We start from the raw sequence: 25,829 nt of genomic DNA, 5'->3' as shown, positions 1-25,829 counted from the left end.
GAAAAATAGCTCCGGGGAGGACTCAAGATGGCGCTGTGAGAACAACCCAGGATTGGAGCTCGCGTTGAATCCGCAAACGGTGAGTCAGTGCTGCATTTCCAGACTGATCTTTGTTGCCCACAGAACGGGGAAACTCCCAAGTATAAAAAGACACGGGACGCCAGGCAGTAGGTCTGCCTGGCGAAGCCGGCAGCCGGGGCGGCGGCGGCCGGCCCTACCCAGCAATCCCCACAGGGTGCGCTTGTCTGGGTGCCTTGTTGAACCGGCAACCTGAGACTTGAGAGGGCTGGACTTGAGACTGAACGAGACTTGGACAGTAGCCCAGCCCAGGGGATTGCAGGGACAGATCGTTTGGGACACCCAGTGGGACGAACAAAACCGTGATTTCAAACTATCCCGAGCAGACGGTCCGAGACGCTCTGTGGGGGAGGGGCGTCCACCACTACGGAGGCAACCCGCCCCAACTGAGATACACGCCCACTGCTGACGCAGCCAGCCGTTGCCGAGGCAACCCGTCCCTACTGAGATACACGCCCACTGCTGACGCAGCCTGCCGTTCCTGAGGCAACACGCTACAATGAAGAGACTCCGCCGCAGGGCGTGGCGGAGACCACAGCAGAGCCTGCAGGAACAGGGCGAATCACACAAAAGCAGTGCGGAGCCTCGGCAGCCAAACAGTGGCTAGTCTGCCTTCTAGCTGGGCAGGACACCTCATCGAACATCCAAAAATAAAGCCCAAACCCCTCAACACAGAGCATTTGAGAAAAAAAAAAAAAAGGGTTCTTTAATGAGCTCTGTTGCAGCAGAATCAAACATAGCAGCCTAACAGCCCTGAATGAACAACAGAGCGCACAGCTCAGCAATTAAGCCCGTATAAAGTACAAACTGTCTCCTCAAGCAGCTCCCTGACCCCTCTATATCCAAAAGACTGACATTAGGCAGGCACCATCCTGGGACAAAGATAGCAGAAAAAGAAACCGGTAGCATCCCTCGCTGTGCCACAGCTGCTAGAGGTGCACCCCAGACAAGCAGGGTCTGGAGCGGACCTCAGCAGTCGTACAGCAAAGGGGCTAGACTGGTAGAAGGAAAACCAAGCAACAGAAATACTTCCTCATCAACATTCCGGGTGTCCACTCAGAGACCCAATCGAAAAGTCAGCAACTACGCAGACGACCAGTGGACAAATCCACAAAGATGGGAAGAAACCAGCGCAAAAAGGAGGAAAACACCCGAAACCAGAACACCTCGCCTCCTAGAAAGGACCAAAACTCCTCACCAGCAAGAGAACAAAGCTGGACGGAGAATGACTGTGACGAAATGACGGAATTAGACTTCAGAAGATGGATAATGAGAAACTTTTGTGAGCTAAAAAATCATGTATTAAATCAACGCAAAGAAACTAAGAACCTTGAAAAAAGATTTGAAAAAAGATTCGAGGAAATGATAACAAGAATGGATAACTTAGAGAGGAATATGAATGAATTAAAGGAGCTGAAAAACACAATACGAGAACTTCGCGAAGCAAACACAAGTTTCAATAGTCGAATTCACCAAGCAGAAGAAAGAATATCTGAAGTCGAAGACCAACTCAATGAAATTAAATGAGAAACCAAGATCAGAGAAAAAAGCGCAAAAAGGAATGAACAAAGTCTCCAAGAAATGTGGGACTGTGTGAAAAGACCTAACCTACGTTTGATAGGTTTACCAGAAGGGGACGAAGAGAATGAATCCAGGCTGGAAAATACTCTTCAGGACATCATCCAGGAAAATTTCCCCCATCTAGCAAGACAGGCCAACACTCAATTGCAGGAAATACAGAGAACACCACAAAGATATTCCGCAAGAAGAGCAACCCCAAGGCACATAATCGTCAAATTCAACAGGGTTGAAATAAAGGAGAGAATACTAAGGGCAGCCAGAGAGAAAGGTCGGGTCACCCACAAAGGGAAGCCCATCAGACTCACAGCAGATCTCTCGGCAGAAACATTACAAGCCAGAAGAGAGTGGGGGCCAATATTCAACATTCTTAAAGAAAAGAACTTTCAACCCAGAATTTCATATCCAGCCAAACTGAGCTTCAGAAGTGAAGGAAAAATAAAATCCTTTGCGAACAAGCAAGTACTCAGAGATTTTGTCACCAGCAGGCCTGCTTTACAAGAGCTCCTAAAAGAGGCACTACACATAGGAAGGATCAACCAGTACCAGCCATTCCAAAATCACACTGAATGCTAAAGAGCTTCAACATAATGAAGAATCTACAACAACTAACAGGCAAAACAGCCACTTAGCATCAAAATGGCAGTATCAAATTCACACATAACAATATTAACCCTAAATGTAAATGGACTAAATGCATCAATCAAAAGACACAGACTGGCAAATTGGATAAAAATCCAAAACCCATCCGTGTGCTGTATCCAGGAAACCCATCACACATGCAAGGATACACAAAGGCTCAAAATAAAGGGATGGAGGAAGATTTACCAAGCTAATGGAAAGCAAAAAAAAGCAGGAGTTGCAATTCTCATCTCTGATAAAATAGACTTTAAAGCAACAAAGATCAAAAGAGACAAAGAAGGCCATTACATAATGGTAAAAGGATCGATACAACAAGAAGAGCTAACGATCTTAAACATATATGGACCCAATGCAGGAGCACCCAGATACATAAGGCAAGTTCTTAATGACTTACAAAAGGACTTAGACTCCCACACAATAATAGTGGGAGACTTTAACACTCCACTGTCAATACTAGACAGATCAACCAGACAGAAAATCAACAAGGCTATCCAGGGCTTGAACTCAGACCTGGAACAAGCAAACCTGATAGACATTCACAAAACTCTCCACCCCAAATTCACAGAATACACATTCTTCTCAGCACCACATCACACCTACTCTAAAATTGACCACATAATTGGAAGTAAAGCACTGCTCAACAAATGCAAAACAACTGAAATCATAACAAACAGCCTCTCAGAACATAGTGCAATCAACTTAGAACTCAGAATTCAGAAACCGACCCAGAACCGCACAGCTTCATGGAAACTGAACAACTGGCTCTTGAATGTTGACTGGGTAAACAACGAAATGAAGGCGGAAATAAAGAAGTTCTTCAAAACCAATGAGAACGAAGACACAACGTGCCAGAACCTCTGGGACACATTTAAAGCTGTCTCTAGAGGAAAGTATATAGCAATAAGTGCCCATATGAGGAGAATGGAGAGATCCAAAATTGAAACCCTATCGTCAAAATTGAAAGAGCTAGAGGAGCAAGATCAAAAAAACTCAAAACCCAGCAGAAGACAAGACATAACTAAGATCAGAGCTGAGCTGAAGGAGATTGAGACACGAAAAACCCTTCAAAAAATCAATAAATCCAAGAGCTGGTTTTTTGAAAAGATCAACAAAATAGACAGACCACTAGCCAGATTAATAAAAAAGAAAAGAGAGAACAACCAAATAGATGCAATAAAAAATGATAAAGGGGAAATCACCACAGATTCAACAGAAGTTCAAACCATCATCAGAGAATATTACAAACAACTCTATGCGCATAAACTAGTAAACCTGGAAGAAATGGATAAATTCCTGGACTCCTGTGTCCTCCCAAGCCTAAACCAGGAGGAAGCTGAAACTATGAATAGACCAATAACAAGGTCAGAAGTCGAGGCAGCAATTAAGAGCCTACCACACAAAAAAAGCCCAGATCCAGACGGGTTCACAGACGAATTCTACCAGACACACAAGGAGGAGCTGGTACCATTCCTTCTAAAACTATTTCAAACAATCCAAAAAGAGGGAATCCTTCCCAAATCATTTTATGAGACCAACATCATTCTGATACCAAAACCTGGCAGAGACCCAACGAGAAAAGAAAACTTCAGGCCAATATCCATGATGAACATAGATGCAAAAATCTTCAATAAAATATTGGCAAGCCGATTGCAACAGCAAATCAAAAAACTTATTCATCATGATCAAGTAGGATTCATCCCGGGGATGCAAGGCTGGTTCAACATACGCAAGTCTATCAATGTAATTCACCACATAAACAGAACCAAAAACAAAAACCACATGATTATCTCAATTGACGCAGAGAAGGCATTTGACAAAATTCAACAGCCCTTTATGCTAAAAACCCTCAATAAACTCGGTATCGATGGAACGTATCTCAAAGTAATAAAAGCTATTTATGACAAACCAACAGCCAATATCATACTGAATGGGCAAAAACTGGAAGCATTCCCTTTGAAATCTGGCACTAGACAAGGATGCCCTCTGTCACCACTCCTATTCAATATAGTACTGGAAGTTCTAGCCACAGCAATCAGGCAAGAAAAAGAAATAAAGGGTATTCAAATAGGAAAGGTGGAAGCCAAATTGTCTCTATTTGCAGACGACATGATAGTATACCTAGAAGACTCCATTGCCTCAGCCCAAAAACTCCTGAAACTGATAAGCAACTTCAGCAAAGTCTCAGGATATAAATTCAATGTGCAAAAATCACAAGCATTCGTCTACACCAATAACAGACTTAAAGAAAGCCAAATCAAGAGCGAACTGCCATTCGCAATTGCTACAAAAAGAATAAAATACCTTGGTATACAACTCACAAGGAACGTAAGGGACCTCTTCAAGGAGAACTACAAACCACTGCTCAACGAAGTCAGAGAGGACACAAACAGATGGAGAAACATTCCATGTTCATGGTTAGGAAGAATTAATATCGTGAAAATGGCTATACTACCCAAAGTAATTTACAGAATCAACGCTATCCCCATCAAGCTACCATTGACTTTCTTCACAGAACTGGAAAAAACCACCATAAACTTCATATGGAACCAAAAGAGAGCCCGCATAGCCAAGTCAATTCTAAGCAAAAAGAACACAGCGGGGGGCATCACACTACCGGATTTCAAACTATACTACAAGGCTACAGTAATCAAAACAGCATGGTACTGGTACCAAAACAGAGATATAGACCAATGGAACAAAACAGAGGCACCGGAGGCAACACAACATACATACAACTATACAATCTTTGATAAACCTGACAAAAACAAGCAATGGGGAAAGGATTCCATGTTTAACAAATGGTGTTGGGAAAACTGGCTAGCCATGTGCAGAAAGCAGAAACTGGACCCCTTCCTGACACCTTACACTAAAATTAACTCCAGATGGATTAAAGACTTAAACATAAGACCTGGCACCATAAAAACCCTAGAAGGAAATCTAGGCAAAACCATCCAGGACATAGGAGTAGGCAAGGACTTCATGAACAAAACACCAAAAGCACTGGCAACAAAAGCCAAAATAGACAAATGGGACCTAATCAAACTCCACAGCTTCTGCACGGCAAAAGAAACAGTCACTAGAGTGGATCGGCAACCAACAGAATGGGAAAAAATTTTTGCAGTCTACCCATCTGACAAAGGGCTGATATCCAGAATTTACAAAGAACTCAAACAGATTTACAGGAAAAAAGCAAACAAGCCCATTCAAAAGTGGGCAAAGGATATGAACAGATACTTTACGAAACAAGACATATATGAGGCCAACAATCATATGAAAAAATGCTCATCGTCACTGATCATCAGAGAGATGCAAATCAAAACCACATTGAGATACCATCTCACGCCAGTTAGAATGGCGATCATTAAAAAATCTGGAGACAACAGATGCTGGAGAGGATGTGGAGAAAAAGGAACACTTTTACACTGTTGGTGGGAGTGTAAATTAGTTCAACCATTGTGGAAGACAGTGTGGCGATTCCTCAAGGCCTTAGAAATAGAAATCCCATTTGACCCAGCAATCCCATTACTGGGTACATATCCAAAAGACTATAAATCGTTCTACTATAAGGATACATGTACACGAATGTTCATTGCAGCACTGTTTACAATAGCAAAGACCTGGAGTCAACCAAAATGCCCATTGATAATAGACTGGATTGGAAAAATGTGGCACATATACACCATGGAATATTATGCAGCAATCAGAAATGATGAGTTCGTGTCGTTTGTAGGGACATGGATGAATCTGGAAAACATCATCCTCAGCAAACTGACACAAGAACAGAAAATGAAACACCGCATATTCTCACTCATAGGTGGGTGATGAAAAATGAGAACACATGGACACAGAAAGGGGAGTACTAAACAGTGAGGTCTATTGGGGGGAAAAGGGGAGGGCCAGTGGGTGGGGGAGGTGGGGAGGGATAGCCTGGGGAGAAATGCCAAATGTGGGTGAAGGGGAGAAGAAAAGCAAAGCACACTGCCATGTGTGTACCTACGCAACTGTCTTGCATGCTCTGCTCATGTACCCCAAAACCTATAATCCAATAAAAAATTAAAAAAAAAAAAAGAAAAATAGTTCCATCAGTTGTGTTTAGGATGGACTAGAGAGGGATGTGTGTGGAGCTATTTCTGTGTTTCAGGCATGAGATCAAGAGAGCCTGGCTTAGGTTGACAGCACTGGTAAAGAATATGAGCAACATTTCAAAGGACGCATCAACAGGAGCTGGTGTACAGTGTCACGCAAGCATCCCATAAACTAAGCAAATAGCTTTTTACTTATAACAATTACACACAAAGCCCAAAGTCCTTCCAGCAAAGCATGGTAAATTTTCTTGAAGGAACCAGATAGGACTACTCAGTGAAAATGAAAATAGTAGGTAATGTAAATTTCTTAGCATTTGAAGGCAAGACATAAAATGTATATCGAGAATTAAAAGTTATCACATACCCCTATCAATTACCTGAGAAGCAATAGATCTAGCTGTTTTACTGTTGTCTCCAGTCATCAGAACTACTTCTAAGCCCATAGATTTCAGAATATGGACAGCCAGTTCTGCTTCAGGCTTCACTGTGTCTGCAATGGCTATCAAGCCACACAGCTCATCTAACATAGGAACAGCACAAAATAAGAGAACTTGGAATATGGTGAAAGCAGAATACCAGTTTGACTTGAAATTTCAAAATGAAATGAATTTCATTAAGTTCAGGGCATGGCTTAACTTAAAATATCTTTGAGCTCACACAGACTAATACTACAAACTCTATAACAAGCCTCCATATTTGGTTATAAAAATTTCAGAGTGATGTAGGGGTTACTAATAGAGTAATGATAGGAAAATAGAAAGACCTTACTGGATATTAAAAGATCCTTTTTATTCCTTAGAAAGGTGTTTGCCAATAGCCTCAAACACTTCATCTAATTTAAAGGTAAATGAAACTGAAGACATACTTTTTTTCTTTTTAAGGTAAAGGGGGAGGGGTGAGAGACAAAATAGGCACTTTATAGTGGGAAAGATATTACCATAAATTTTATTATTTTATTCTATTTACAAAATAAAAGTAAAATAGTATTCTCTGCTTCTTCCAGACCTAAAAAGGCCATAGTAAAATACTGCCTTCATACTTAGCAAATATTGTAAATGTTGAGTGGAATTAATCTCACAACTAGAAATTTACCCTAAGAAATAATTTAACAAAAGAAAGCACATATAACCTCAAAGATATTTCTTATATTGTCATTTACAATAGTGAAATATTAGAAACAACGTAAATTTCCAACAAGCGGGGAATGATTATAGTGTGTAAGTTTGAGAAATTATGCAGTATTACAGAAAAATTATATGGCAACATTAGAAAGCATTAAGTAAAATAAAACATGATAAAATAGTATGTGTGTTCAAGTGTTTTTAATTATTATTCAACTTTATTGAGGTAAAATTTACCTATGATAAAATGTACCCAGTAAAAAATGGTCTATGTGCTAATACTGTAATTCTACAAACACACACACACACATTACAACAAAACTAGGAATGGAATGTATAAAATTAAAATGGACATTGTGGGCTAGGTGCAGTGGCTCATACCTGTGATCCTAGCACTTTGGGAGGCTGAGGCGGGTGGATCACATGAGGTCAGGAGTTCGAGACCAGCCTGGCTATCATGGTGAAACCCCGTTTCTACTGAAAATACAAAACATTAGCTGGATATGGTGGTGTGTGCCTGTAATCCCAGCTACTTGGGAGGCTGAGACAGGAGAATCACTTGAAACCAGGAGGCAGAGGTTGCAGTGAGCTGAGATTGCGCCATTGCACTCCAGCTTGGGCAACAAGAGTGAAACTCCATCTCAAAAAAAAAAAAAAATACCCTGACATTATGTTAGGATGATGGGATTATAAATATTATTTTACTGTTATGTTTAGGTTTTAAAAAGTCCTTAATTAGCTTTAAAACACAGGCTAGGGAAGAAAGTAACAAGGGCAGGCAAATGTGAGAGAATTTTTAAATAATCAATAATAATCATGTGTTGTTGACATTTTCATTTTGCATTCAAGATGCTTTTGAATAACCCTCATAGTTCGGACGTCTCTCAAAAATATATAAATTAATACAACAATAACAGATCATAACACTGAGTCATAGCATACTTATGGAAAACCTTACCATCAACTGCTACTAATACAGCAGTTCGACCTTTTCTCTCATGTTCAGTCATGAAATCATCTACATAGTTATTAATGACAAGACCATTTCTAATCATCCACTCCCGGTTACCAATGAGGACTTTATACTGCTGAGCATTAAAAGCATCTGAAAAAAAGCACAGAAATAACATTTAGTGATTTCAATTAATCTTTATAAAAACCCATGAAGCAAGTTATTCCTGTCTAACCTTGCACAGTCACTATATTGTATTTTTTGTAGAACATAGCCTACAATAGTGATGTTCAAATTTTCTAAGAACATACTCTGCTCTTCCATGCCTCTGGGCTTCTGCATACATTGCTGCCTTCATCTGAAATGTTCTTATTCCTCCTCTCCAGACACCAAACTCCATCATATTCTTCAAGAGCCAGTTCAAATCTTAACTTTATTGGTGAGGCTTTCCCTTTAACCTTCCATAGAAATTCAATCAAATTAAAAAATACTTATTGTGCATCAGTAGCTGAATGTGGCTGGATGAAAATGTATAATCATGCTGACATCTCATTTTCTTTAAGTGGGCCCTTAGTGCTATCTGGAAACTTGACTACATTTTTCTAGTCCGTTCATTCTCCATTTCTTCTAGATGGTTATTTCATACCTTCTCATCTCCCTTCAAATCTCCAACTTCTCCTGCCCCATCCTAATACCAGATGATGACTCTGCTTCCTACTTCAGAAAGAAAATAGAAGCAATCAGCAAAGAACTTCCATAGCTCTCATTGCCACATCCATTCAACTACCTGTGCCTCTTGTGTCTGTGTATCTAGCTTCCCTTCTGTTATTATAAACTGATTCTGCTCCTAATTTAAGGGCAATCTTTCTACTTGTGTACTAGACCCCCTCCTTTCCCTATTCTAGAACATCTCTCCAACAATTCTTCATGCACCCTCCTGCACAACTTTTCTATATCTGCTGTACATTGTCCTAACTTAAAAAAAAAAACTTTCTTGATCTCACACACCTCTCTAGATACCACAGTTATCTGCTTCTGTACATAGCAAAACTTCCCAAAAGTATCTCTATTGGCTGTCTCCAATCCTTCAAGACACATCTAGAATTCTACCACTTCTTACTACCTGTACTATACTGGTCCAAGCTACCATTATGTTTCACCTCAATTATGACAACATTCACCAACTTATCTCCCTACTTCTGCCCTTGTCCCACATCACCACAGTGTATTTTTGCCAGAGCAGCCAGAGTAATACTTAAAAAACAATTTTTTTTTTTGAGATGGAGTCTTGCTGTGTCGCCAGGGCTGGAGTGCAGTGGTGCGATCTTGGCTCACTGCAACCTTCGCCTTCTGGGTTTCAAGTGATTCTCCTGCCTCAGCCTCACGAGTGGCTAGGATTATAAGTGCCTGCCACCATGCCTGACTAATTTTTGTATTTTGAGTAGAGATGGGGTTTCACCATGTTGGCCAGGCTGGCCTCGAACTCCTAACCTCAAGTGATCCACCCGCCTCAGCCGCCCAAAGTGCTGGGATTACAGGCGTGAGTCACCATGTCTGGCTTACTGTTAAAATATTAAGTCAGATTTTGTTCCTTCTCTACTCAAAACCATCAGATTGATTTTGTCCTTACATATCTAGTCCCAAACCACCTCTCTGACCTTGTCTGATACCCCTCACCCACCCATTTACTCTGCACTTTCCACAACCTTCTCCTTGCCATTCCTCAAACAAGTCAAGCACACTCCTGACTCAAGGCTTTGGTACTTACTATTTCTCCTGCCTGGAATATTCTTGCCACGGAAATCCACATAGCTTTTGCTCTCATCCCCTCAGGTCTTTGTTCAAATACTACCTTCTCAGTGAGGTCTACCCTGATCACCCTATGTGAAACAGAACCCACTAATCCTAGCACCCCTATATGTCTTGCCCCACTTAATTTTTCTCCATAGCACTATCTCCATTGGACATATTATATTTTCTTATTTGCTCATTCTCTTGCGTTCTTCCACCAAAAAGTAAGCTCCATAAAGTAAGAATTTAGTTTATCTTTTTTACTGCTGATTCTTTAGTGCCTTGAACAGTGCACAACACACAGTAAGTGCTCAATAAAAGCTGCTAAATGAATTTCCTATTTGTCAGTGTGCTTGATAGTAGAAGTTCATAGATAGATAATAAAGAAGTCACAGACTAGTAGAAACAGGCAGGTAAATAAACAATTATCATACACTGTCCTAGTACAATAACAGAGATCAAGTACAGTTATGATTCAGGAAGAAGAGCAAATACCTCTGTCGATATATGTCAGTCATTGAAGGTGTCACTGAAGAGAGATATAAGCTGGGTCTTGAGAGATAAGTATAAGTTCACAAGGTAGATACCATTTGTGAACAAGAACATTAAATAGAGAAAATGGTAAATGAAATGATCTAATAAGCAGTAAATGACACATTACAAGAAAGAACTGTAAGTAATTAGGTTGGGATGGAACATGGAGTACATATGCGGTAGTGAAAAAAGACAAGATGAGTGATGCAGGGAGGCAGGAGACATATCATGGGGAACAGATCTTAAAGTCCAGTAGAAGACAGAGAACCATTAAAGCTGGGATCCTTAGCAGAGACCTGTGGATAGGTTTCAGGATACATGTGAATCTCTTGAAACAAAAATTTTCTGAGGAGTGGGCCCATAGCTTTCATCATATTCCTCCAAAGGTCTATGGCTCAAAAACAGCATATAAACCACTGTAATAAAAGTTGTTGGTTAGAAAATGATACGTTTAGATTTGCCACGTTAGCAAAATCACTCAGGCACAAATTGGGAGGAAGGTGTTGGAACACTTAGGTGGGTAGATCATGTTTTGGGGGCAGATGGATAGATCAGCATAGAGCCAAGGAAACAGGACATGGCTAAAGATATGGATTTTGGAGTGGTAGTGGAAGTCTGTGGGTGGTAGAATAAGTGATGGGCATGAATAAGATTGTACAGAGAGAGTATGTATTACAAAATGAGAAAAAGACAAAGAACAAAACCCTGACAACATCCAACATTTGAGGGCAGGAGAAATGAGGAATCAAAGGACAATTAAAAGGGAACAGCCAGGGGTACGGTGGCTTACACCTGAAATCTCAGCACTTTGAGAGGCTGAGGTAGGTGGATCACTTTAGGTCAAGAGTTCAAGACCAGCCTGGCTAACATGGTGAAACCCTATCTCTACTAAAAATGCAAAAAATTAGCCAGGTGTGGTGGCACGTGCCTGTACTCCCAGCTTCTTGGGAGGCTGAGGCAGGAGAATTGCTTCAACTGAGGAGGTGGAGGTTGCAGTGAGCTGAGATTGCACTACTGCACTCCAGCCTGGTGACAAAGCAAGACTCACTCTCAAAAAAAAAAAAAAAAAAAAAAAAAAAGAACAGCCAGGGAGGTGAGAGAAGAATCTAGAGAAAACAGGGTCATGGAATCATCCTTTAGGAAGGAAGGAATAGTCAATATTGTCAAATATCTTAATGAGGTCTTGCAGGATGATGACTGAAAATTGACCATTGGCGAGAGCACTGAGGTCCATGGTCATCAGTTAACTTAGAAAGAATGGATTCAGTATTCAGTAGTATGGATGTGGGAGAAGTCAGACTGGAATGAACTGAGGCATGACTGTGGAGTAAGTAAATTCAACCAGCCTAGATTACCCTTTCCAGAACTCGGATATAAGAGAAAAAGACAGAATCTACATGAGAATATAGATGGGAAAAGATAAAATCTAGATGGGAATATAGTGATTTTGATGGAAGAAATGTTTACAGGTTTAGGAGAAAAAGCTAAAACAGAAAGAGATGAAAAATAAGGGGACATAACAGAAAGAGTGATGTCCCTGATGAATCAAGAGAGGGTGGGATCTTGATGAAGAGGTTCATTAGGCAAGATGAATCATTCCTTCCCTGAAAAAAGAAATGATTCTGGGCAAAAAAATATAAGAACACATGCCCAAGAACCGTAATTTTGTTTTGTTTTTTTGAGATGAAGTCTCGCTCTGTCTCCCAAGCTGGAGTGCAGTGGGGCGATCTCAGCTCACTACAACCTCCGCCTCCCAGGTTCAAGCGATTCTCCTGCCTCAGCCTCCTGAGTAGCTGGGAATACAGGTGTGGACCACCACATCCAGCTAATTGTTGTATTTTTAGTAGAGATGGTGATGTTGGCCAGGCTGGTATCGAACTCCTGACTTCATGATATACCCATCTCAGCCTCCCAAAGTGCTGGAATTACAGGCGTGAGCCACTATGCCCAGCAGAACTACAATTTTCTATATAAAAAATAAGACAATTTGCAGAGGTGGCAAAGGAGTCACAGGATCTTGTAAAAGATAGAAAAGGGTTGGAGTAGTTGTAGTGAGAAAAGAATGATCATGGATGATCAGCTAAAGCTAGACCTCATCACCCTATGGTGGTGTCAATGAGCACAGTTGGGAAACGTTTTCAACTAACTTGAATGAAATGATAAGAAGGCATAGGGTAATGCTGATTTGAGGGAATGAAATTATGATGCCAATTTTTGTTTCTTATATAATAGCTCAGGGTTATAAAGTTAGCCATCTATCTATAACTGCCCCATACTTGGTACTACAAAGAAAATTAGCTTACTTGAGATCTGGGCATCAATAATCATGGAAGACGAAGTTGATGACTGTTCATTACTGGCATCAATTTGAACCAGGGATGCATTTTTAATATTATTGTCCTCTATCTTCCAGTTATCCTTATGTAGCAAGCCTTCAATATTGGTGACTTTACAGCTAATACCACAGCCTGGCACAACCTGGAAATCTATGCAGGTACCCAAGGTTTCAGTGTCCAGCTCCTAACAAACAGAAACAAAAGGATTTCCTCTGCTGTTCTGAGAATGCAAGGTCATTCATTAGCAAGATAAAAGATAACCCCTAGTTAATTCTAAATGTTTATAACAAAATTGTCATTTATTACCTACTTGACAGTGGATTTTGATAAGGACAAAGGAACAGAGCATCAAACATAACATTCAAAGTTATAGAAGAGCCTCAAAAATCTTTGTTTAGGCTGGGTGCAGTGGCTTACGCCTATAATCCCAGCAGAGGCTGGCAGATTACCTGGTCAGGAGGTTTGAGGCCAACATGGTCAAACCCTGTCTCTACTAAAAGTACAAAAAAAAATTAGCCAGGTGTGGTGGTACATACCTGTAATCTCAGCTACTAGGGAGGCTGAGGGAGGAGAATCTCTTGAACCCAGGAGGTGGAGTTGCAGTGATCTGAGATCCTGCCACTGCACTCCAGCCTGGGCAACAGGGCAAGACTCCATTTAAAAAAAAAAAATCTTTGTTTTAATCCCACTCTCTAAAATTTATAGAAAACACGGAAAGTTTATCAGTATTCTCTGCTCTTTCCAGTAGATAATTACAAATTAATTTTTAAATTCTATAGTCAAGTCAGGTTTTCTATTCAGTACAGGGCAAAGGGTAACAAAGAATAGGGCTTTTGGTTGCTAGAGGCTCTCCATCTGCTTTCTAGTCTATGTCTTTAGTAAGCCAAAAAGTTTTGGGGCCCTCATTGTTTCCTGGTTCGTTATAGCTTCATCCTCTCTGCTGTTTGATTTGGGTGTAACGAAGCCAGGTCAGTGACAGGTAATAGGTAAAAGGGAAAGACCAAATAAATAAATGGCACCAATGGTAGAAACTGCCACATTTTAAGTGTAAAATTAATGTGAGATAATTCAGAAAGAATTCATGCAAATGAATAAGAAATAGACAAACAACTCTGTGGAAAAACAGGCCATGGAAACAAACAGGTTAGAGGAAAAGAAATTCAAATGGCCAATAAATATGTAAAAAGATGCTCAACCTTATTCATAATTAAGAAAATGCAAAGCAAACCATCAAGTAAATATTTTTTCACCTATTACATTGAGAAAATAAAGTGTTGGTAAGAATGTGGGGAAATAAGCACTCATAACTTTTGCTGCAGGTATAAACTGGTATAACCATGGGTATTGGTAATATTCATCATATGGGTATTGGTAGCATTCATCAAAATTTAACTGCATGCATCCTTTGACTTAGCAATTGCCTTGATAGGCATTTAATGTAGAGTCAGACTTGCATAAACTGATAAGGATGTTGAGTGTATACTGTAAAAGCCAAAAAAAAAGTCACATTATAGAATACAATATAGCCATTAAAAATAATGAGGCAGATCAGCATTTCCTGATAGGAAAATTCACTTACTAAAATAAAAAAGGAAGGTAACAAAGATTGATCATTGTATGACCTTTCTGTATAAAGTTTAAAATACGATAAACACATCTATGTGGCTATATTTATTAAAAATGGTTAACAGATGTACACCTTGGTGACTACACTAAAATTATTGAATTGTACACTTTAAAAAGGTAAACTTTATAGTATATGAATTATATCTCAATAAAGCTGTCATTTTAAAAAACTGTTAATAGGTTAACAGTTCAACTTTGGAGAGAGGAATTATGGAAGGGGGCAGGGAATGAGGTTTACACTTTTCATTATGTAACTCTCTGAACTATCATACCATAAATATGTATTACTTCTATTTTAATTTTTTATGTCAACAGGAGTTATCTGTGTGATAGGAACATAGTTAATTTGTTTTCATCTGTATAATTGTCTGTATGAAGAAATGAGATACATACAATTAAATGAGAAAATACAAGTCTTTTTAGCCTCATACCAACTACATATGTTAATCACGGTCAAACACCAGTCTGGATTTGATCTGGGGAATTCCCATGGGAGATGACTACATTAATAAACAAGAGGAAAAAAATGTACCTGTTTGCAGTATTTGGTTATCGCTGCTCCTAGAGGGTGTTCACTGTTACTTTCAGCAGTTCCCACAATGGCCAAGATTTTATGCTGTGATATTCTGTTACTTTCCGTTAGAACCTTTACTTGATTCACTACTGGGGTTCCATGAGTAATGGTTCCAGTCTTATCAAATACCACTACCTTTACCTGTAAGAAAATTAAGATACAATGATTTGATAATCCTCCACATCACCTTTATAGAAATCAGAAAAAGGTCTTGTTTCACAAACAGATGACTATTTAGTTTCTTAGTAAACTGACCTTTGACTTAAAAAACTGATGGTCTTTGGGAAAGTAAAAGAAGAAATATCTTAGTTATACTTAATAGCCCTCCTCTGCCACTGTTGAACTGTTTATTCGTGTTAAATGACTATGAATATATGTTAAACAACTAGAGCTAATTTTTAAGGGTTGACTGTTAATAGGTAATTAAGAGATGCCTCTAGTGCCTCAAGGGAAAAAAATAAAGGCTTCCAATACTAATGAATTATAGATCTGATAGGGAAATCTAAGCAGTAGGGAAATGATTGTAAGAATAAAGGTAAGTAATTAAGTTGAAATGAGCACCAGATAAGACCTTTTGGTCACTTAGGCTTTATTGGTTAGGTCTAGGTTAAAATCAGAGACTGAGAAGACAGCTCAGTGAACCAATGTGGGAAAACTCAGCCCAGATAGAAAAAAGGAAGAGTCTAAAATTAGAGAACACAGTCACCTTATAGTAAACTCAAAATAGAAACTCTGAAAAATTAGTAGCCTAAGGAACCAAGATGAAAGCAATGACAAATGAATACAAGGTATGATTCTGGCCATATGTGGTAGCTCATACCTGTAATCTCAGCACTTTAGGAGGCCAAGGCGGGCAGATCACTTGAGGCCAAAAGTTTGAGACCAGCCTGGCCAACATGGTGAAACCCCATCTCTACTAAAAATATATAAATTAGCTGAGTGTGGTGGTGCACACCTGTAATCCCAGCTACTTGGGAGGTTGAGGTGTGAGAATCACTTGAACCCGGGAGGTGAAGGTTTCAGTGAGCCAAGATCATACCACTGCACTCCAGCTTGGGTGACAGAGTAAGAGACTCTGTCTCAAAAATAAACAAACCCACCGGGCGTGGTAGCTCACGCCTATAATCCCAGCACTTTTGGAGGCTGAGGTGGGCGGATCACTTGAGGTCAGCAGATCGAGACTAACCTGGCCAACATAGTGAAACCCCATGTCTACTAAAAATACAAAAAATTAGCTAGGCATGGTGGTACATGCCTGTAATCCCAGCTGATAAGGAGACTGAGGCAGGCAAATAAGAAAATATACATATCAAAAAGAAAAATAAACAAACCAACAAAGTATGATTCTGGACAAAAGAAAAAACAGATATAAAGCACATTATTAGGACAACTGAGGAAACTGGAACATGGTCTACAGATAACAGTATTATATCAATTTTAATTTATTGATTTTGATAGTTATACTATGGTTACATAAGAGAATGTCCTTATTCTTAGGAAAAGATTCCCAAGAACTGCGTTAAAAGGCATATAGGAGTTCTTCATACTAGTCTTGCAACTTTCTTTTCCTTTTTCTTTTTTTGAGACAAAGTCTTGGCGCAATCTTGGCTAACTGCAACCTCCGCCTCCCAGGTTCAAGTGATTCTCCTCCTGAGTAGCTGGAATTACAGGTGAACCACCACGCCCAGCTAATTTTTGTATTTTTCGTAGGGACGGGGTTTCACCACATTGGTCAGCCTGGTCTTGAACTCCTGACCTCATGATCTGCCTGCTTCAGCCTCCCGAAGTGCTAGAATTACAGGTGTGAGCCACCACGCCTGGCTAGTCTTGCAACTTTTAAGTTTGAAATTGTATCAAAATTTAAAATGTCTATAAAAATTACTAGTCTGTACTCTGGCTAGGCTCCAGATTTGTTCTAAACTATGTTCTATGTTTACTACAAACCTCTGTATATAGCTTACAACCTCACAATAAGAATATACTAGTAGAAACATGGTTTTAGCTCGAGTCAAGTAGCCTTAAGTTTATTATGGAAATCCTAATATGAGATCAGAGATAGAATTATATTCCTAAAGTCATAGCTGCAAACTGTTGGGTGGTGGCAGCAAAGACAAAGAAACTGCACTGTAATTGAAGGTCCCAGTGAAGAAAACAAACATCAAGTCACACAAATAGATTAGAAGGCTGCTCATGTTTGGCAAATTTTCCTGGGCAAATACCTGTTCTGTCTTTCTGCCATAAAGACTAGTCTAGTCTGAGCTAGGATAGGAGTCCAGGTTTTCCACATTAGGGTCTGCTCTAATAGAATACGCCTAGAGTAGTTTTCGGGATCTTAGGTAACTAAGGCCAATCTGGAGCAGAACCAAAATAACACTTTTCCTACCTCAAATTCCTAGATAGTCCTAGAAGCAGCTCAGCACATGTGCCATGCAGAAATTATTTAGGAGTATGTGTTTCTCAACAGGGGTGCTACTGATAGTTTCATGGGACAAGTTCTAGTTTGGGGAACTGACTTACCTTATGAGCCATCTCCAATGGCTCTCCACCTTTTATTAGTATGCCATTTTGAGCACCTACTCCTGTACCCACCATCACGGCAGTTGGAGTGGCCAGTCCCAGTGAACAGGGACATGCAATACACAGAACTGTGATAGAGGCTTGGAAAGCAAATCGTAGTATCGTTTCTGTTCGGGAGATACTTCTATTGTAGCCCTTTAGAAGAAAAGCATAAATTTTGGTTACTGATTTAGAGCTGTACAAAACCAAAGAAACAAAATGTAACACTATTTAAATAAAACCACAATTTCAAAAGTGACATATCCTACCTAGCTACCTACATATATATTTTAGTTACAGGTAAGAAAACACTTTCTTTCTTATGAATATAAGAAACTGAGACATACTGAGATTCTAGAATTACAAACTATGGACTGAATATAAGGGTTCCATATTGAAAATAAATGTTTTTATTATAAATCTTCAGAAATAGCTGTAAATGTGAGACATAATTTTCAAAAATTTGATCCTGAATAAACAGAATTCTTAATCTCTGTATAGTAAAATCATAAATCTGCCTTTCACACCATTCTTGAAAGATAATGAAAAAGAATCACATGACATGCAAAGGGACCTTAGTCATATTTCAACAAAATCCTTTTGGACGCAATAATGTGAACCAAGTGTATCTGCTAATTAAGCTCTTCATGACATTCAGTGTTTGCTCACATGGGAAAAATATAATTGGTAGTTTTAGAAGAAATCTAAGACATCCTGAACTCATGAGAAAATTTCCTGAAGGAAACACATTCCAAACTACTTGCCGGATGGTGCAGTGGCTCACATCTGTAATCCCAGTGCTTCAGGAGGCTAAGGCAGGAGGAACCTTTGAAGCGAGGAGTTTGAGACCAGCCTGGGCAACATAGTAAGACCTCATTTCTACAAAAATTTGTTTAAAAAATTAGCCAGGCATGGCCAGGCACGGTGGCTCACACCTCTAATCCCAGTATTTTGGGAGGCCATGGCAGGTAGATCACCTGGGGTAAGGAGTCTGAGACCCACTTGGCCAACATAGTAGAGAACCTGTCTCTACTAAAACTACAAAAATAAGCTGGATGTGGTGGCACATGCCTGTAATCCCAGCTACTTAGGAGGCTGAGGCACGAGAATTGCTTGAACCTGGAAGGCAGAGGTTGCAGTGAGCCAAGATCCACTATTATATTCTAGCCTGAGAGACAAGAGGGAAACTCCGTCTCAAAAAAAAAAAAAAAAAAAAAAATTAGCCAGGCATGGTGTGCATGCCTGTAGTCCCAGCTACTTGAGAGGATGAGGTAAGAGAATTGCTTAAGCCCAGAAGTTTGAGGCTGCAGTGAGCCAGGACTGTACCACCACATTCCCACCTGGGCAACAGAGCGAGACCCTGTCTCAAAAAAAAAAAATACTTCCCAACAATCCTTTTGTTCAATGTGTACTAAACAGACATGAATCATTTAAAGAAACTTTTTAATATTACAGTAATGGGCTGGACATGGTGGCTCATGTCTGTAATCCCAGAACTTTGAGAGGCCAAGGCTGGCAAATCACCTGAGCCCAGGAGTTTGAGACCAGCCTGAGCAACAACATAGTGAGACCCTATATCTACAAAAAATAGAAAATTTAGCCAGGCATGGTAGTGTGCACCTGTAGTCCCAGCTACTTGGGAGGCTGAGGTGGAAGGATTACTTGAGCTCAGGAGGTTGAGGTTGCAGTGAGCCTTGTTCGTACCACTGCACTCCAGCCTGAGAAACAGAGCAAGACCCTGTCTCAACAAAAATTAATGACCATAACATGAACTAGATATGTAGTTGTTATGATTCTGCTTGTTCAACTGAAGGAACAAACAGCATGATGAAACAGTGTACAGCATGGTATTTTTTAAAACTAGAGAAACACAACAAAGTAACACTATTTATTTTGATTCAGCATCTCACTCTGTCACCCATGATGGAATGTAGCACAGGGGATCAGCGGATCCTCAGGGAGCTGCAGGATCCCTAGAGATCTAACCCCTGATGTGGGCCACCCTTAAGGGAAGTGCAGCGTGCCAAAGCTCCCCTTGGGATAAAGGAAATGTGGGCATGGTGCCAATCACTGAAAGTGGCAGTACCATCACCCAGGAATAGACATGGAGGGGAGACAATCTCCTGCCACACCCTTCCCCCACACTCAGAGTGCTGTAGATAGAGCAGTGGTATTTCCCACCAGGGCCAGCTAGTTCACACTTGGACAAAGCATATTTCTTTACATGGTGGCTTCACCCCTATTGCAAGTGAGCCACGTGCTGCTTGGGCTTTTTCAAAGGGAAGGCTCAACTTCCTCTCTCAACAGAGTGGCACTCTCCCAGGAAAGAGAAATAGACAAATCATGGAGTTGCCTGCTTTATTCTGGAGGAAAAGACTCTCCCGAAAACCCATTTTAGTGGTAGCTATCAGGGGGCATACTCATGGGAACCAAAGAACAAAGTCCTTATGAAATGAAGGTCAGGAGCCCTACAAGAAGGGCACAAAAGGGAAGCTGATCATGTTCTTGCCAGCACAGGATCAGGAGTGGGAGTGCACCCTAATGTAATCTCTTCCCACCACCCCTGCATCAGGGCAGGTGCTTCCACCTGACAACAACCTACTTGCTGTTTCTTACTCTTGATCGCCATCTACTGGTACGAAGCCTGAACTGCATAATAAAATTAAAAATCTGCTAACAGAAGGGCTTAGTTCTAGCCCATAAAATAAGTCCATAGGGACTTCTGCACCCTAAACCCTACAGGAGAGTGTCAGCTCTAATGGCTAATACCTCACTACAAAAAGCAGCAGCTGAGAAAGCTACGGCGTAGAAGCTATCCACAACCAAGGAATCTGTGTAGCATGTTGGCCCCCTGAAAGCATCAAGAAACAAAGTTAAATGATCATACACAACATGCACCACAGTAAAGCACTCAATGGGAAAAGAATAAGAGAAAAAGTCCCATGGAAATGATAGCAAATTAAAAAACAGGAAGCAAAATTTCCCTCAGATGAGAAAGAATCAGTGCAAGAACTCCAGCAGTACAAAAAGTGTTTTCACACCTCCAAAGGATTCTAATAGCTCTCTAGCAACAGATCCTAAGACGACTGAAATAAGTAATTTAAAGTATGATTGCAAGGAAACCTCAATGAGATCCAAATGAAAATTGAAATCCAATATAAAGAAACCAGAAGGATATGCAGGAGGAAGTAGTCATATTAAGATAAAACCAAATGGAACTGCTGGAACTGAAAAATTCACTAAAGGAATTTCAAATTCAGAGAACTCTGCAAGACACTATACAAGACGACCATATCCAAGGGACACAGGCATTAGAATATCCAAAGTCAATGCACAAGAAAAAATCTTAAAGGCAGCTAGCTAGATAAAAGGGCCAAATTACCTAGAGAGCAATACCCATCAGGGTAACAGAAGACTTCTCAGTGGAAATGTTACAGGCTGGAAGTGATTGGGGGCCTATTTTTAGTTTCCCTATAAACAAAAACAAAACAAAACAAAAAAACTGGCAACCAGGAATTTCATATCCTGCCAAATTAAGCTTCATACATGAAGTAGAAATAAAGTCTTTCCCAGACAAGTAAGTAGTAAGGAAATTCATCACCACCAGACAAGAACTACAATAAATGTTCAGAGGAGTTCTGAACATGGAAACAAAAGATGACACTTGCTACCACAAAAACACATATAAACACAAAGCTCACAAACCATATAAAGCAATTACACAATTGAGACTACAAAGAAACTAATGAACACCACCATGAGGATTAAACCTCATATATCAATATTAAACTTGAATGTAAATGGCCTTAATACTCCACTTAAAAGACATAGAATGGCAAATTGGAACAAAAAAACAAGACCCGGCCAGGCGAGGTGACTCACACCTGTAATCCCACCACTTTGGGAGGCTGAGGCTGGCAGATCATGAGGTCAGGAGTTCAAGACCAGCCTGAGCAACATGGTGAAACCCCGTCCCTACTAAAAATATAAAAATTAGCTGGGCGTGGTGGCATGCATCTGTAACCCCTGCTACTCGGGAGGCTGAGGCAGGAGAATTACTTGAACCCAGGAGGCAGAGGTTGCAGTGAGCCAAGATCGTGCCACTGCACTCCAGCCTCGGTGACAGAGCAAGACTCTGTCTCAAAAAAAAAATATGTACATATATATATATATATATATATATATATATATATATATATATGCACCCAACATTGGACCATCCAGATTTATAAAACAAATACTGCTAGACCTATAAAAAGAGGTAGACTGCCATATAATAATAGTGGAAGACTTCAATACCCCACTGACAGCACTAGAGAGATCATCAAGGATGAAAATTAGCAAAGAAACTCTGCACTTAAATGGGACTCTCAACCATATGAACCTAATAGATATCTACAGAATACTCCACTCAATAACCAAAGAATATACATTCTTCTCATATGAACATGGAACATTCCCTAATATTGACCATAGGCTTGGTCATAAACAAAGTCTCAATAAATTCAAAAACAACTAGATCAGATCAAACATCTTCCTAGACCACAGTGGAATAAAATTAGAAATCAATACCAAGAGGAACTCTAAAAACCACACAAGTAAAGGGAGACTAAACAACCAACTCCTGAATAACTTTTGGGTAAATAATGAAAGTATTTCGGTCAGGCACAATGGCTCACATCTGTAATCCCAGCACTTTGGGAGGCTGAGGTGGGTGGATCACGAGGTCAGGAGTTCGAGACCAGCCTGGCCAATATGGTGAAACCCCATCTCTACTAAAAAATACAAAAATTAGCTGGGTGTGGTGGTGCACGCCTGTAGTCCCAGCTACTCAGGAGGCTGAGGCAGGAGAAACGCTGTAACCCGGGAGGCGGAGGTTGCAGTGAGCCAAGATGGAGCCACTGCACTCCAGCCTGGGTGACAGAGCAAGATTCCATCTCAAAATGAATGAATGAATGAATAAAAAATGTAAAAATTAACCTGGCATGGTGGTACATGCCTATAATCCCAGCTACTCAGGAGGCGGAGGTTGCAGTGAGCTGAGATTGCCCATTGCACTCTAGCCTAGGAAACAAGAGTGAAACTCCACCTCAAAGAAAAAAAAATTATCTCTGTTTCTGATGACAAAATCCTATACCTAGAAAACCATAAAGATTTCTCCAAAAGACTCCTAGACCTGATAAACTACTTCTGTAAAGTTTACTTCTGTAAAGTTTCAGGATACAAAGTTAACACACAAAAATCAGTGGCATTTCTATATACCAACAATGTCCAACCTGAGAACCAAATCAAGAACTCAATGCCATTTATAATAGTCACACACAAAACATATCTAGGAATACATTTAACCAAGGAGGTGAAAGATCTCTACAAAGAGAACTATAAAACACCGATGAAAGAAACTGAAGAGGACACAAACAAATGGAAAAACATTTCATGCCCATGGATTGGAAGCATTAATATTATTAAAACTACCAAACTGTCCAAAGCAATCTATAGATTCAATACAATTCCTATAAAACTAGTAATATCCTTTGTTACAGAATTTAAAAAGCAATCCTAAAATTTGTATGGAAAAAGAACCTAAATAGCCAAAGCAATCCTAAGCAAAAAGAATAAAACTAGAGGCACCACATTACCTGACTTCAAATTATACTAAAAGGCTATAGTAAATCAAAACAGCATGGTATTGATACAAAAAATAGACATGTAGATCAATTGAACAAAACAGAGAACCCAGAAATAAAGCCACACACCTACAACCAACTGATCTTCGACAAAGTTGACAAAAACAAACAATAGGAAAAGGACGCCCTATTCAATAAATGGTTCTGGAAAAACTGGCTAGCCCTATGCAGAAGAATGAAAGTGGGTTCCGATCTCTCACCATATATAAAATTTAACTCAGGATGGATTGAAGACTTACATGTAAAATCTCAAACTATAAAAATCCCAATAAAACCTGGGAAAAACTCTTCTGGACATTGGCCTAGGGAAAGAATTTATGACTAAGACCTCAAAAGCAATTGCAACAAAACCAAAAATTAATAAAGGAGATTTAATTAAACTAAAGAACTTCTGCACAGCAAAAGAAACAATCAATAGAATAAACACAGAACATACAGAATGGGAAAAATATTTGCAAAATATGCATCCAACAAAGGACTAATATCTAGAATCTATCAGAAACTTAAGCAAAATAAATGAATATAAAATAAATAACCCTATTTAAAAGTGGGCAAAGGGCATAAGTAGACATTTCTCAAAAGAAGACATACAAGTAGTCAAAAAACACATGAAGAAATACTCAACATCACTAATCATCAGGGAAACGCAACAAATTAAAACCACAATGAAATACCCCTTCACACCAGTCAGAATGGCTATAATTAAAAAGTCAAAAAATAACAGATGTTGACAACAATGCAGAGAAAAGGGAACACTTATATACTGTTGGTAGGGATGTAAATTAGTTCAACCTCTATGGAAAACAGTCTGGAGATCTCAAAGAACTTAAAATAGAACTAACATTCAACCCAGTAATTCCACTACTAGATATCTACCCAAAGGATTTTCCTTTATTTAAACTGTTTTATCAAAAAGACACCTGCACATGTATGTTTATCACAGCACTCTTCACAATAGCAAAGACATGGAATCACCCAAGTGCCCATTAATGGTGGACTGGATAAAGGAAATGTGGTACATATACACCATGGAATACTATGCAGCCATAAAAAGAATGAAATCTCGTCCTTTGTGCAACATGGGTGAAGCTGGAGGCCATTATCCTAAGTGAATCAATGTAGAAACAGAAAATCAAATACTACATGTTCTCACTTATAAACGGGAGCTAAACAATGGCTATATATGGACATAAAAATGGAATCAATAGGCAGTGGGGCCTCCAAAAGGTGAGAGGAAGGGAGGGAAGCAAGGGATGAGAAAGTACTTGTTGAGTACTATGTTCACTATTTGGGTGATGGGGTCACCGTAAGCCTAAACCCCAGCATCACCCAATATACCCATGTAATAAACCTGCACATGGGCTGGGCATGGTGGCTCACACCTGTTATCTCAGCACTTTGGGAAAGGCAAGGCAGGCAGATCACCTGAAGTCAGGAATTCCAGACCATCCTGACAAACATGGTGAAACCCATCTCTACTAAAAACACAAAAATTAGCTGGGCGTGGTGGCATAAGCCTGTAATCCTAGCTACTTGGGAGGCTGAGGCATGAGAATCACCTGAACCTGGGAGGTGGAAGTTGCAGTGAGCTGAGATTGTTCCACTGCACTCCAGCCTGGGTGACAGAGCCAGATTCTGCCTCAAAAAAACAAATAAATAAATAAACCTGCACATGTACCCCTGAATAAAAAATAAAATACACACAACAAAGTAAGACTTTATTTACTTTGAATAGCAGTCTTGCTCTGCTGCCCATGTTGGAGTACAGTGGTGCAATCGTGGCTCACTGCAGCTCTTATTAGTAATAGTTTTACAGTGTAAGGTTCTTATTAAGTTCTCAATTACTTAAATATTCATCTAAGAGTTATAGATCTATACAGAAACAGAGTTGGAAGGGGCTTTCATAGATATCTGGGCTCATGCTTTCATAAACTTCATGTATGTACATATTTACATGTTGTTGTAGAAAAAGAGAGGTTCTTGTCACACGACCAGGAAAGATTAGGTTCACAGACACTTTGAAGGGTGAGACGGAAGGGAATTTATTGGGCAAAAAGGAAAAAGGAAAAACAACTCAGCAAAACGAGATTGAGTCCTGTTAACAGGCTCTCCATCTCACCAAATGAACCCCAGGTACCACCCAGGAACAGGACAGACCAGGCTCCTCCCGTATACAAACTGTGAACTTCCCAGGGCCTCACCCCCATCCTCCCAGTGCGTAGGTGGACAATGTTCAGAAAGAATCAGTGCAGGGCTGGGCGGAAGGGCA

At 39.9% G+C, this 25,829-nt stretch overlaps 1 protein-coding gene across 7 annotated transcripts in view; it reads right to left on the bottom strand.

The window, feature by feature from the left end:
* Positions 1 to 25,829, bottom strand: part of ATP7A (ATPase copper transporting alpha) — a 175,315-nt gene that overhangs the window by 9,190 nt on the left and 140,296 nt on the right. For all 7 annotated transcript variants that reach the window (XM_078363608.1, XM_078363611.1, XM_035287618.3 and 4 more), the window contains 5 exons: positions 17,835 to 18,029; positions 15,276 to 15,458; positions 13,085 to 13,301; positions 8,463 to 8,609; positions 6,761 to 6,903 (listed from right to left, as the gene is read on the bottom strand). In XM_078363608.1, coding sequence (XP_078219734.1) covers positions 6,761 to 6,903; positions 8,463 to 8,609; positions 13,085 to 13,301; positions 15,276 to 15,458; positions 17,835 to 18,029 — 885 coding nt within the window. The remainder of the gene's footprint in view (positions 1 to 6,760; positions 6,904 to 8,462; positions 8,610 to 13,084; positions 13,302 to 15,275; positions 15,459 to 17,834; positions 18,030 to 25,829) is intronic.

Source organism: Callithrix jacchus, chromosome X, assembly GCF_049354715.1.
Source record: "Callithrix jacchus isolate 240 chromosome X, calJac240_pri, whole genome shotgun sequence".
In the NCBI taxonomy this organism is placed as follows: Eukaryota; Metazoa; Chordata; class Mammalia; order Primates; family Cebidae; genus Callithrix; species Callithrix jacchus.
Note: the sequence above shows the minus strand (reverse complement) of the source record. Positions and strands in the feature narration are given on the sequence as shown.